The sequence below is a fragment of the Brettanomyces nanus genome, chromosome 1 (genome assembly GCF_011074865.1).
Source record: "Brettanomyces nanus chromosome 1, complete sequence".
NCBI classification, from domain to species: domain Eukaryota; kingdom Fungi; phylum Ascomycota; class Pichiomycetes; order Pichiales; family Pichiaceae; genus Brettanomyces; species Brettanomyces nanus.
Genome location: NC_052374.1, coordinates 806116 through 819876, shown reverse-complemented (window position 1 = coordinate 819876; position 13761 = coordinate 806116). Strand labels below are relative to the sequence as shown.

Here is a 13761-nt window from a genome sequence, read left to right as displayed (position 1 = left end):
TGCTAGCTTAATACAGGAAGAAATTGGCCTACAATAAGCATTGGAATATCAAATACATCACGCTTGATGGTCCAAACACAACAACACTTTAAATAGTCATTGTCGTCGGCCTTTCTCAAGTTACAATCAGTGAGGTAGGTGGCATTCAAATCACCAAATGCCATTTCGCTAAAACTTTGAAAGTACTTTAGGGTACTTTCATCATCCATCAGCTCCACAATGAATGTTCTTTTAGACAAAAGTGACATCTTTGAGTAGCCTGTCATGGTGGCAAATCCGTTTGTCAACGCCACAATTTCTCCCGTTCTTCTCCAGATAATAGTGGGTGATGGGGACAGGCTTATCAACTGTTCATACTCCAACAAAGCTCTTTGGAACGATCTTTCCGTAAAGATCAAATCGTTTTCATATAAAGATTTTGTAGCGGCGATGAACGATGGTCTGTATTTTGCCATGCACTTGGCTACTTCAATCAATTGATTCTTGTCAAACCTCTGCTTTAAGTAAGCAATGAGAGCATGATATGCCTTAGGGTATTGATAAGCTTTGACTATGCTGGTCAAATAAATATCATCTGGTTTCTTGATGACATGCCTCATTATTAGCGGAGAGGTAAAATCATCATCCTCTTGCAAGTCATGTGGAATCTCTCTCGCCGTATTAGGCATATGAGAATGCTCGCCGTTATAAATATAGGAATTTGGTGTGGTGTTGTTTGTATATGAGGTTCTCATACTGTTATCATCGATACCAATCTCTATGAATGGAAGCGAGATATGGTAATCGTCGTCAGTATCTATGTGACCACTAAAATCCTCCAAAAAGTCTTGAGATGGAGAGGGGGGATTTGTATTGAGCAAGTCTGTCAGCTTCACGTATTCATCGTTGGCAGTGGTTGACATGAACTTTTTACCACTCGAATTGTCTGACGATCCCTCTGGAGATTTGCGATCTAAGGCATTCGGGAATTGGTGATGCGGGGAAGAATCACGAGACGAATGCTGCAGTTGTTTCTGTTTGTAGACTGAAGAATCAATTGAAGCGGGAGCTGATAACAGTTCCTGATTTGATGACTGATGAGGAACATTAAGAGTATGCGATGAGGCTGAAATAGACGCCAAAGAAGGTCGTCTCGAAGAAGGAGCATTAAATTCAAGAGGCTCCTCCGGATCGACTGTAGACTGAAGGTCAACTCCAGAATCAAATGCACTGTATTGAGGAGTGTGAGAGGATACTTCCGTTGGTATATGATCGCTCAGTGTGCTGACATTGGCATTATCGCTAGTATTATCGGGATTAATTACCCTGATGGTAGAAGAATTGAAGGCAGGATCAATCTGTGAAGAAGCAAGGTGCGATTGTGGTTTAGGGGGAAGTTGAAAAGTTGGTACTTGTGACGGCGGTAATACACCGGAAGCATGACTGAGGAGCTTATTCAAGGTTGCAACAGACAAACTGAATGGCAAAATTGCTTTGGAGGTGTCCTCAAAATTGACAAAGCTGGCGGCTGAAAGGTTCTGGGATCCTGCTGGCAACGATGGCGAATGAAATCTGGTAGGGGCCTCCTGTTTGGAATCAGGAACATGTTTTTGTGTTTGTTCAGTCACTTGAATCATTTTCATAGGAGAGTCTGCTTTCTTCTTTCGCTTTCGATACTTTCTGCGCTTTTTCTTCACTTTTCCACCGATTTGAAGTTTCTTGGACTGTCCACTAACAGAAAATGCCGTTGAGTCAGAGTCCAGAAGGCGTATAATATTCGTGGTACCAATGGCAGAGGTGGAGCCAAATTCACCAAGCTGGCCGACTTGGCTCATAGACTCTAAAGATAAGTCGATGGAGTCTTTACGAGATGTGGACTTCTTTTTTTCGAATGGAGTCCTTGCAATCTTGGTGAAGCCCTCGTTTGATGCAGTTACTGCAGGGTCGACGGTCGTCACACTGCAGGTGCTTGGAATGACAAAATTCACATGCCACCCTGGTAGGCTTCCTAGAGAGTTTGACATTTGATGGAAGTCTTTTAGTCATCACTAAGTGAGTAAAAGAGGTCCTGTCTCTGGTGTTTGCTTATCAGGGGATGGGAAATGCTAAGAAAAGAGGAAAGAACTAAGAAGAAGATAATATGTGATGAAACCACAAATTGATAGGAAAGGCAAAACGCCAAAAGACAAAAAAGAAACAAAAAGAAAATGAAGTGTTATAAATCTGGGGAAAAATAAAACCTGGGGAAATATTAAATTTGTAGGGTTCTTTATACATAGACGTGGGTAACTGAGTACTTGAGTTATTTTCATAACAACAATTCTTTGTAACAGTAGAATGACTAGCAAGAGATGAAGAAAATGTGGGGAAAACGTTTCGACAGACCCCCCCACTGCGACTTATCATTGTTCGTACAATATTGCTGGCATAAACGATAGTTTTTCTCAAGAAAAAGATTGACAAATGAGAGGTAGCGTGAATGAAGGAGAGACTGGACAAATGTGTGGGAGCTTATACGAACGTACGAAAAAATTCAAGAGCCCATGCAAGTAGATGAATGTATGATCTCTCTCTCTCCATGCAATTGGGTCATCTCAAGCTTTAGAGTTCTTTGCCTGACTTCCCCACATTTTCCATAACCATTCGTTTTTCAGCTGGAAATAAAAAAAATTTACACCGCCTTCGCAATCAATTCATACAAGTTATATTACCTATACAAAGAAGACAAAAAAATTGAAGTAAATACCTTTCTTCTATTAGTTCTTAAGAACCTTTAAGAAAGCCTCCTTCTTCACTCCCTTAGCAGCAACCTTTTTAACAGAGCCCAACTTCTTCTCAGAGAATGCTCTGGCGTAAGGGTTCAATCTCAACAAAACCTGCTTGTTCTTCAATGGGTTCTTCTTGACAACATGTGCTCTCTTCTGATGATGCTGACCAGCTGGTCTGATAGAAGCCTGAACTTCAGCAGAATTGATGATGGTCAGGTAGTCATCATTAGAGATAACGTTCTTTGGAAGGGAATAGCCGGATTTGGAAGACTTAACCGTTTCAGAACCATAGATGGAATCCAATGCACCAAAGGCAGACTGGGTCCAAATGACGAATCTACCCATGTGGGAACCTGGAGCTAACTGCAACAAGTTAAGAGCCTGAACAGTACAAGTGTCGATACCTGGAATGTTTCTTAAAGCCTTAACTAAACCGTCGTCATGAGCGTAGATAACCAATGGACCTCTTCTCTGGGTGAATCTTCTACCTCTCATTTTACCATGGCCAGCTCTCATCTTTCTGGACTTGATGACCTTGATGACATCCTTGTGAGCACCAATAGCCTTCAAAATAGCGATGGCGTCCTTAGTCTTCTTGACAGATTCGAACTCATCAGAGACAACCAATGGAATCTCAGAAACTGCTTCGATTCTGTGACCTCTGGCAGTAACCAAAGAAGGAACAGCAGAGGCAGCAACGGCAGAGGCAGTAGCGTATCTCTTTTCGTTTCTGTTCACCTTAACGTGCCATCTTCTCCAAATCTTGGTTGGAGCAAACATACGACCACCTCTGCACATGTTACCAAAGGCACCCTGAGCGGCTCTACCGGTACCAGAACCAGCAATACGTGGAACTCTGGCAACAGCTCTACCAGGACCCCAAGATTCAGCAGAATGTTGCATACCAGTATTCTCAGAGATAGCATAAGCTTGTCTCTTGTTCTTGGCAACTTTAGTGAAGACGGACTGGACAATGTCAGCTCTGATAGGAGCTTTGAAAACAGCTGGTAAAGGCAAAGCAGCGGAGGTCTTTTGACCATCAACGCCATAGACAGTAACTTGTGGTCTAGCAGACATTATTATTATTAAGATTTGATTTAGTAACTGGTTACTAAAGAAAGGAAGGAGTGAAAAAACAAAACGGAAGAACCTCAAAAAAAGTTTCGAGAGACTGAAAAATTTTTTCGTAACAAAAGGAAAACAGAGAGCTTTGAATTTTATAATGACAAGGAGGCAGTGGATTTAGGGTGGGTAGAGATTAAGGCCGGGTAACGTATATTTTAATTTTTTTTTTAGGGTCTTATGTGGTCGATCGACGCTTTCAACCACAGCCGGCTGTAGCATAAGGGGATGCAGCAGCTGAGAGTGACTCCTGAAAGAGCAGAGATTTCGGGGAGGAGGGAGTCGCCAGGGGCAGGGGCGGCATGGTCTAGTCGGCTACGGTGATCAAAGAAAGCACCCGGCGTTTATTATATCCGTATTCTTTCATTCGATGCTTTAAACTATCTTCATGCACTAGTCTCCGCAGTCTTTATCTTTACCTCCCCTAAGCTTAAACTGATTGATCTCCTGGAACATGCGCCTGTGTGCCGGCAATTTTCCTTCCGGTAGATGTTGGCGACCGGGCATGGTCAAGCTTTCGATTTCTCTTTCGCTCTCCCATCAATTTTTTTTTCTTAACAATTGCATGATAAGCCACGCAACGCAACCCCACATTAATCTGGATATGGCTAAGCATTCACTCAATTAATCTACTTTAATTCTTTGGTTGTATTAACATATATATACGGTACCACATTTTTTTTTCTAGGGTGCCCTCCGATTTCCACTGGTTCTTCATTTTTACAAAGATATGACCAAAGTAACTGCTTCTATCGCCGTTAATGCCCTTGTGGATATCGATCCTTATTTAGCACCTCATGTTGAGGAGCTTGTCTATAGACGAAAGCTTGCTGATGATTGGCTATCCAAGTTCGACAAGGATGAAGGAGGTATTCTCAAATTTGCCGACTCTTACAAGTCTATGGGTCTTCACATTCAGTCTGACAATTCCATAAAATATAAAGAATATGCTCCCAATGCTGTTGCTGCTTGTGTAATCGGAGACTTCAACAACTGGGAGCACGATAAGCATGTAATGGAAAAGCAGGATTTTGGCTTTTTCGAGATTACTATTCCCCCAAATGCTGATGGTTCCCCGGCTATTCCTCACAATTCTCGTGTCAAGGTATTCTTTACTTTACCTAACGGCGAGAAAATCGCTCGGATTCCTCCTTATATTACTCGAGCAACGCAGCCACCTAAAGAGTACAAAAATCCCACTTTTGAAGCTAGGTTTTGGAATCCTCCTGTCAAGTACCAGTTCAAGAATAAAAGACCTGCTCTGCCTACTTCCTTGAAGATCTATGAGGCTCATGTCGGTATTTCCACTCCGGAACCTCGTGTTGGTACCTACAAAGAATTCACCAAAAATCTACTTCCAATCATCAAGGATTTGGGATATAATACAGTCCAACTCATGTCCATTATGGAACATGCTTATTATGCTTCCTTTGGTTACCAAATCACCTCTTTTTATGCAACAAGCTCGAGGTTTGGAACTCCTGAAGATCTCATGGAACTCATCGATACTGCTCATGGCTTAGGTTTACGTGTCTTATTGGATGTTGTTCATTCTCACGCTTCAAAGAACGTTGAAGATGGTCTAAACATGTTTGATGGTACCGATTATTGCTATTTCCACTCAGGTGGTAAGGGTACCCATGATCAATGGGACTCCCGTTTGTTCAACTACGGAAGCTATGAGACCTTAAGATTTCTTCTCAGCAATTTGAAGTATTACCTAGAGGAGTTCAAATTTGATGGTTTCCGGTTTGACGGCGTTACTTCCATGTTGTATATCCATCACGGTATTGGCGAAGGATTTTCTGGAGATTATAATGAGTACCTATCACCTTTTGCTCCAGTTGACAAAGAAGCTCTGACCTATTTGATGTTGGCCAATGATTTATGCTCAACATATTCTCAGGGGGAGAATTTTGAGATTACCACCATCGCCGAAGATGTTTCTGGCTATCCGACTCTATGTAGACCACGCCTAGAGGGTGGTGTTGGATTTGATTATAGGCTTGCCATGTCTCTACCCGACATGTGGATTAAGCTTCTCAAGCACGAGAAGGATGAAAACTGGAATATGACCAAGATCTGCTATACCTTGTCGAATAGAAGATACAAAGAGAAGTGTGTTGCTTATGCAGAATCGCATGATCAGGCATTAGTTGGAGATAAAACACTTGCGTTCTGGCTAATGGATGCTGAAATGTACACTAATATGTCTCTTCTTACACCCCTGACCCCTGTCATTGACAGAGGTATTCAATTACATAAAATGATTCGTTTGATTACGCAGGTTTTAGGTGGTGAAGCTTATTTGAATTTTGAAGGTAACGAATTTGGACACCCAGAGTGGCTTGATTTTCCCCGCCAGGGTAACGATGAGTCCTACTGGTATGCCCGTCGTCAATTCAACTTGATTAAGGACGACATGCTTCGATACAAACTCCTTTATCAATTTGACAAGGCAATGAATACCACTGAGGGAAGATATACCTGGCTTAATTGCGATCCAGCTTATGTCTCGTTGAAGCATGAAGGTGATAAAATGATCGTCCTTGAACGTAACAACAAGTTGTTCATCTTTAACTTCCACCCTACCAATTCATACACAGACTATAGAATTGGGGTCGAGAAAGCCGGTGCATATCGGATCATTCTTAATTCAGATCGAGCAGAATTTGGAGGTCATGACCGTATAGATGAACAAAAGTCGGAGTTTTTCACCACTGCATTTTCTTGGAACAACCGTTCTAACTATATTCAGGTCTATATTCCGTCTAGAGTAGCTCTTATTTTAGCGTTGGAGGAGGAAATTAAAGAGAATAACTGAGTGGACTGATAACAACTAGAATATGGGTATTTATTAATATACATGCTAAATCCGGGTGAGTTTAATTATGCCATTGGTGATGCAATCTAAGTATGTCTCTTTAAGTGAGTCTCTCGACTTCTTCACCATGCTGCTGTAGTTGAGGAATTTGCTCTTCTGTCGAAGATTTAAATTTGCCTCCGTATCCGCAAACAACATGGAGAGCCTTTCAACTTGATGTGAAAGCGTGCATTGGACACCCTCTAGTAATTGACGAGGGCACTTTGAATCTATGTAGTACATTATGGCATATGACCACATCAATTCTCGTCTGGCCCTAAGAAGAATATCAACCGATTCCCTGTAGAACAAAGTTTCGATCCATGATATGCTGCTATTTCGCTGTATCTCTTGGATCCTACTCTCGAATTGTTCTAGGAACTTCTTATCCTTCTCAAAGGAAGTCCTCTGGTTAGCAAAAAGGCGGAAATAGAACATATATCTCTCCAACGACTTTCTGTTCTTCTCTTGTTCAACTTTGGCTTCTTGTGTACCTTCATCGTACATGATACAGTTATAATTCATGTTACCATGACAGGCCCAGTCCTTCAAGCATACCCAGCAGAACTGATGTTGACAACTTCTACACACCATATGATTGCAACCTCCGTTTTTCTCTATTGGCGAAGAACACTTGGGGCAGTCTTTAGTGTTGGCAACAATCCAATGAGCTGTTTCCGAATCGTCCTTACACTTTCTCTCCCATTTTTTAACTATTGCACAGGGGCAAGGTGAATGATCCTCTTTCAAACAGTTGTAGCAGAATTCATGCTTATGGGAGCATTGAACACTTGGTATCAATAATCTTTTAGTATACTCGGCAAGTGTGGCCACTGTCGAAGAATCAAATCCAAGCTGCATAACTAAAGAGTCACAGTCAGGAAACGGACAATTCTTGAAGTTTTTGTAGTTCTTTGAACAATACATTGTGGTAGCATTGAACCAGTATTTCGAAAGTAAAGTGGAGTTTCTCCGGCGCTCTCGTTCCTCTCGTTCTTTAAGGAGCATTCGTTCTTGAAAATTGAACAACTCCTTTGCCGGCTCAACCTCCACGTTATCTATCGTCTTATTATCGTTACTATCTTTTTTGCTGTCGCTATCGTTGACTTCTGATGGATCCCCTATCTCTAGGTCAGAGAAGTCGGATAAATCAGAGTCCTGCTCGTTCTTTTGATACTTCTCTCTTATCTGATCCTCTGTCAAAGGAACGCGTGCTCTTTCCTTATTCTCTAGTTGCTTCTGGTCGTCCAACTTCTTCCGCCGCTGCCAATCGTACTCACTAAGTTGCTCGATCTCGCTTATCCTTAGTACATGATTGCATTCAGAATTTGGACATCTGATTAAAAGTTGTGAATTAGCGTTTGCCTCTTGAATGAACCTAATGTAGCAATTTGTACAAAAAGGATGATTGCAATTTTGAAGCCGGAAAGCTTCTAATGGCCTCTTCTTGCTTGGTGAGTTGTAACAGATATTGCATTCAAAGGATTCGTCAGTGATCTTTTCTAACAAATCTTCATTGTCCTTCTTCGCATATAAGTCTGAAATAATTCCAGAAGCCTTATAAAAATCCTCCGTCTTCCTACTGGTGAAATCCTCCAGTAGCCTATCGTCATTCCAGTCATACTCGATTAACAAGATTCGGCACTCATCAATTCCTATTTGTAAGATTTGGTTCAATTGCATCACTTTATCATCTAAAGACTTCTGAACGTCTTCAACACTTACAGGCATATATTTCATACGATGGGTTGGTGTTCCCATTCTTGTCTTGCTCACCTGGAAAGTGTAATGGACCTCTACTTTCTCCATGTTATCATCATCCAAATAGGCCTCATCTTCGTACTCAAACTCGGAACTCTCGTATTCTGAGTTAAATTCCTCCTCTGATTCTGGCTCTGACCCACAGTGAAAATCCTCTGACATCACAATGCAGACGAACAACTAACATAAGTCAAGGAGAAATTGCTGCAGCTCATCGAAGCTCCGATTTATTTTATTATGTACGCTTTCTTTTTTTCGGTATTTCCAAAATAATGTTGTAGTCCTAGCAAAATGTTAATATACATGATTTTATTTATACACGTTGATAACTCCGCTCCTATCAACACTAATCACCATGGGATATGGTTTAAATATCATTGCCACGTCGTTCACTCTATCCTGGTGGCGCTTGAGAGCATCCAGCTTCGTAGAATTTTGTGTTGACCCCGACTTGCTCTTTTGATTTGTATTACCAGTAGTACTCGCATAAATCTCGTTGATAAACGTTAAGTTCGAGTTGACCTGAGTCTCGGAGAATTTCGGTAAGCAATTTGTTTTAGTAGTGTCTGTAGACGACTTTGCCTCTACTATAACACGTGATTGAGTGGGGCTCAATAGATTCCAGAGTGTCACTTTTCCAGCACAGGTTACAGAAACAATGTACAACTCGCTGTTCTCCACTGGAGAGGAGATCACAGACAAGGCCGTACAGCTCTTGTCGTTCTCAATGCTCTTGATTGATATTGGAAGCTCTGAGATCTCATTATTGACACTGTCTACATCATCCTTTAGTTCCCTAACGCTGTAACGATCGATCGTAGAGCCCTCAGATGACGAGCATAAAACTAGCCTTGGCTGAAGTTTTGAAACATCCCAGATGATGACATCAGAATCTCCTGTTTCTCCAATCGTCACCACATACCTATTTCTTGCCTTATCAAGTTGAAAGCTATTTGGAAGAAGTTTGATCTGCTTGAATGGAAAAACTGGGGGTTTCACTATCGTGGATTTCACCTGAAGTTCAAAAAAAGTATCCCATAAATCTAAAATACCCTTAGAAGTTCCTATCAAAATCCACGAACTATTCGCACCAATTGCAAATGCGGTAGGAAGTCCGTGAGATATATCGTTCTGGATGCACGTCACTATACTCAGTGTCCGCAAGTCTAAGATGACTACTTTGCATGTGGGAGTATAATATGCAAGGTATGGTTTCTCATTAGTTACGGAAAATTGTATTCCCATAGCGTATAAGTCTTCTGTTGGTACTTTATATTCTCGAATGAGGACTATAGTGGCGGTCTTTCGATGACTGCCCGAAATGAGGTTCATGTCAACTCGGAAAATCTTGATAAAACCGTCGCCTGTGGAAACTGAAAGGCAGCATCTATTAGCCATAAAATCGATGGATTTGATAGCGGATCCCAAATTCAAAGAGCAGAATGATCGTCCCGTTACGTTTGTTTCTAATCGTGCCGTATCCCATAACTTTAATAGTCCCTGCTCATCTCCAGTGACAAAAAATGAGTAATCTGGAGATGATCTGACACAGTTGATTGACGATTTATGCTCTAATAAGCGAGAAATGAGTACGCTTTCACCGCTGCTTTCACCATTTTCTTCCGTTGATAAGGCCTCCCCAGTTTCTATCAATGACCCAAACTCTGTATAGTCATTTAAAGTAGGCTCAAAAGAGAGACTTCGTAAAAACTTGAGAATGTACGTATTGTTGCCGCTGTAACTGTGCCTTATCTTAGTAATTAGCTTTTGTAAATTGAGCGTTTCATTTTGAACGTTGAATTCGCTTCTGTCCGAAAGGATGTAATTTCCATGTCCCATAATAGAAAGTGAACTGGTTTTACCATGAAGGCTTGGTGCATCACCAATGGCATTTTCAGGGGATCGCCCAATTGATGGCAAAGATGTCACAGCATCAAAAAATAGAGCAGACTTGTCCCAAGGAGTACTCTTGCTATTAGAAGCATCGATTTTTGAAAGCATCGCTTTCCGACCTTTCCTATAGTCATCATCACTTCTCTTCGTTTGCTGCTTAGGAACTTCTCTCTGTTGATTTACATCAACAAACACACTGCGTGGCGATATATTCACCCGGGTATAATTGATATCCCTGTTTTCATTCTTGGCATTTCCGGAGCCAACATGTGCCACCCTATAAATGTACGATCTCAATGTGGCGAGCTTCCAAAGTTCAGATTCGGGAAATCCAATGTTCTTGAACCTTTCCACTTGTTTAGAGTCCTCCACACTAAGTGGAATCTCATAGTTTTCTACTACATTGTTATCAGTATTGCTGCCATTGCTCCCCGAACTGCTCGATCTAAATATCTGTGGACGTTTTCGAGACCCACTCTTTTTCATAAAGGAAACCTGTTTGTTTCCGAAGGAGTCAATTTTATTGGAGCTGTCGGTATTGTTTCCACCGGCACGACTAGCTTTTTGCCAGAAAAGCGTCGGTTCATGAGTCAACGACCAACTTTTGGCAATGCTGTAAACAGACCTTGGTATAGGACTATGGGCGCACATGAAAAGGCTCTCCCAAGTAAAGCTTGTAACTTCGTGTCTGAAATAAGGTCTGATCAACGGATACAGCATGCAGTATAAATCTGCAACTGGAAGCGTGTCACCAACAGCAATAATAAGATTTAAAACAGCATCTCGAATCATTTGATTTGGATGTAAGATAAGCCTCATATTTAGTTTAACCAAATCCCATAAATATTGCTTTCTAATAAATCCCAACTTAACGAGCTCGGCAAATACTTTCAGTAATTCAAGAACAACTAGTTCAGAAGGATCCGGTAGTGCCTGCACTAGAAGCGGAAGAATGTACTGCTCAAGGCTAACAACTCCCACAAAAATTGAAACAGTGACGATACTGGACACAAATGCAATTTTTAATTGGGGGTCCTTGTAGTTCAAGTAAGTGATAAGATGGCTCAAAATAACATCGTTGGTCTTTTCCTTGCCAAAGAAGGTGCAAAGAGGAAGAATGTTGTTCAATAACCCAATTCTAACGTAAGGATCTGAATCAGTCATAATACGAATGGTTAGGAATTCAAACCCATCTACTATCTTTTGGTAGTTGGCATCAATCAGTGATCCGTTCCCCATATTTAGATTATTTTCAGTCTCGGGATCATTGAACAGCTTCATCTGGGTGGTGAGCAAGTTGGACATATCGTAGAACTTCTGGGCCGCTAGTGCTAGATGTGGCAAGCAGGCGGCAAATGCTGTCCTTATATAAGATGTGCGGGTTGGTTCCCTAGTGTTGGAGTAGTTGTTGCCATTATCTTCGGTTATACCATTGTCGTCTGATGGCTTTGAGCCTTCTATACCTTCCGGGTTCAAATATGAACGCATAAGGAAATTGCGAAGCTTTGGGATAAGATATTCTGGGAAAAGCGATACATTCACAGGAGTGATTGAATCCACCATGAAAAGAAGTTGCGTCATTGACCGTAAAGCCGCCGCTTGAACGTCTTCGCTGGGGTCATCTAACATATAAACCAAATAGGGAAGACATCTATCAAGCTTGGCTGCGTCGTGAAGCTGTTCGGTCAAGGCAATCATAAGATCGCAAGCCTTTATTCTGAAAGCGGCATGCGTGGTATTTCTCACATTATATAAGACAACAGATAGTAGTATGAGTGTAGAGCAATCGGGAATCGAATCCCTTTTGAACACTTCGGATGTTCTTCTCGGTATATGTTGATGCATTCCCGGAAGGCTGAGTCGGAGAGGAATAGCAGATTCACCTATGCTAAAAGTAGTCTCTTCGGTAGGCTCTTCCGATATATACTTTTTGAACCCTAGATAGAGAGCAATCTTATCGAAGTCTTGGTATATCTGATTGATTCTGTAGTCACATTGCTGCATTGAATTGTTATTTTTCTCGTTTCCACTCCCGGCAACACTGAGCTTCCTCAGGTAAGGATGCAAAAAAGTGTAGAAATGATCGGGGAATGCAATCTTCCTATACTTGGCAAGATACTTTTCGGCTTTCAGGCGATTAGCTGGATTAATGCTGATCATACTAAGAACCATTTTCTTAATGCCAGGATCCCCGACACCATCCAAATTGGGCAAATACTCACCTTTCTTATACTTGAACATCTGTGGTAGCGTGAAAATAGGTAAACCTTCTGTGTATATCTCAGCTATTGTACAACCGAGCGCAAAGATATCCATTTCTTCTGTCACACTTGATCCTTCGTTCATATTGCTGACCCCCTCATCAGTAGAATTGACAAATCTCTCTGGAGCAACATAGCAAACATGTCTTTGAGAAGTATCAAAGTAGAAAGAAAATTGTGAAGGATTGGCCTCCGGTAGGTAGACAGGTTTGAACGTGGCGAAATCGCTTATAAGGCACCAGTTCCAAGAAGTCATGAGGATATTTTCGGTCTTTATATCGCCATGCGTGATTCCTTTAGCATGAATTCTGGCTATAGCAGATATCAATTGGTAGATTATCCACTTCTTCTCGATACCTTCCAAGAAGGGTCTGATCGATAATCGATCATATAGGTTAAATCTTATGTAAGGTCTCATAAAGTAGCATGCTCTTTGAGAGTCAATAATGGAATGGAATGGTAGCACATTGGGGACTCCAACAAGCTTCTCTCTTAGATCCTCCATCTGCTTGAGCAAATGTGTCAAATTGAGGTGTGAGTCCGGTTTAATCAGCAATTTAACGACCACAGCACCTTCTGTATCTAAGCATTTCACCGCCTTAAGAAACCGCGAAGCACCAAGAGGTTTAGAGTACTGTATACCGGGAATAAAATCAATGTAAGCGGAAACAGCCACCGTCTGTGCCGAAGGCACCATCAGAGCCAATTCAGGGCCCATTTTCACTCTGTAATTTGTTGAACCAGGGGACGAAGATAAGGGTGTAGTGAGAGTTTGAAGTAACAAGACTATTACATACCACTTCGGGCGATGAATGCGAAGAGTTTCTTTTTCTTTAGTGATGCTTCTCGCTTTCCGTTTTAGAACGATTTTCTGTTTTAAGGATTGGAGGCAGAAAATGTAATGTAGCCACCGATTCGAAGAGTCTTTTGTCAGACAAAGTTTCACTTATGCTCTACAGACTGATAATTTGATGTTACTTAGATTTCAGTATTCAATTGAGGGCAAATATAATTCCTAGGTTACGGATGAAAGGATGGACCAAAGTTTACGGTTACTCATCACTGTAGATAAAACATCGAGCACTTTTCCCATCTCTACTACAAGCTTCATATT

General features: G+C 41.4%; 5 protein-coding genes across 5 annotated transcripts; 1 reads left to right on the top strand and 4 right to left on the bottom strand.

Annotated features, from left to right (window-relative positions):
• Positions 1–2: 2 nt before the first annotated feature.
• FOA43_000385 (uncharacterized protein) lies at positions 3–2003 on the bottom strand (the record flags this gene model as incomplete). The annotated part of the gene is made up of 1 exon (XM_038920717.1): positions 3–2003. The coding sequence occupies one exon, from the start codon at positions 2001–2003 to the stop codon at positions 3–5; it is 2001 nt and encodes a 666-aa protein (XP_038776645.1).
• A 732-nt stretch (positions 2004–2735) lies between these two features.
• RPL4A (60S ribosomal protein L4A) lies at positions 2736–3824 on the bottom strand (the record flags this gene model as incomplete). Its single annotated transcript, XM_038920716.1, has 1 exon — positions 2736–3824. One exon carries the CDS (start codon positions 3822–3824, stop codon positions 2736–2738), a length of 1089 nt encoding a protein of 362 aa, XP_038776644.1.
• Positions 3825–4599: 775 nt separating this feature from the next.
• On the top strand, positions 4600–6693 carry GLC3 (alpha-1,4-glucan branching enzyme; the record flags this gene model as incomplete). The annotated part of the gene is made up of 1 exon (XM_038920715.1): positions 4600–6693. The coding sequence occupies one exon, from the start codon at positions 4600–4602 to the stop codon at positions 6691–6693; it is 2094 nt and encodes a 697-aa protein (XP_038776643.1).
• Positions 6694–6738: 45 nt separating this feature from the next.
• FOA43_000382 (uncharacterized protein) lies at positions 6739–8655 on the bottom strand (the record flags this gene model as incomplete). Its single annotated transcript, XM_038920714.1, has 1 exon — positions 6739–8655. The coding sequence occupies one exon, from the start codon at positions 8653–8655 to the stop codon at positions 6739–6741; it is 1917 nt and encodes a 638-aa protein (XP_038776642.1).
• A 147-nt stretch (positions 8656–8802) lies between these two features.
• Positions 8803–13365, bottom strand: FOA43_000381 (uncharacterized protein; the record flags this gene model as incomplete). The annotated part of the gene is made up of 1 exon (XM_038920713.1): positions 8803–13365. One exon carries the CDS (start codon positions 13363–13365, stop codon positions 8803–8805), a length of 4563 nt encoding a protein of 1520 aa, XP_038776641.1.
• Between the last annotated feature and the right edge of the window lie 396 nt (positions 13366–13761).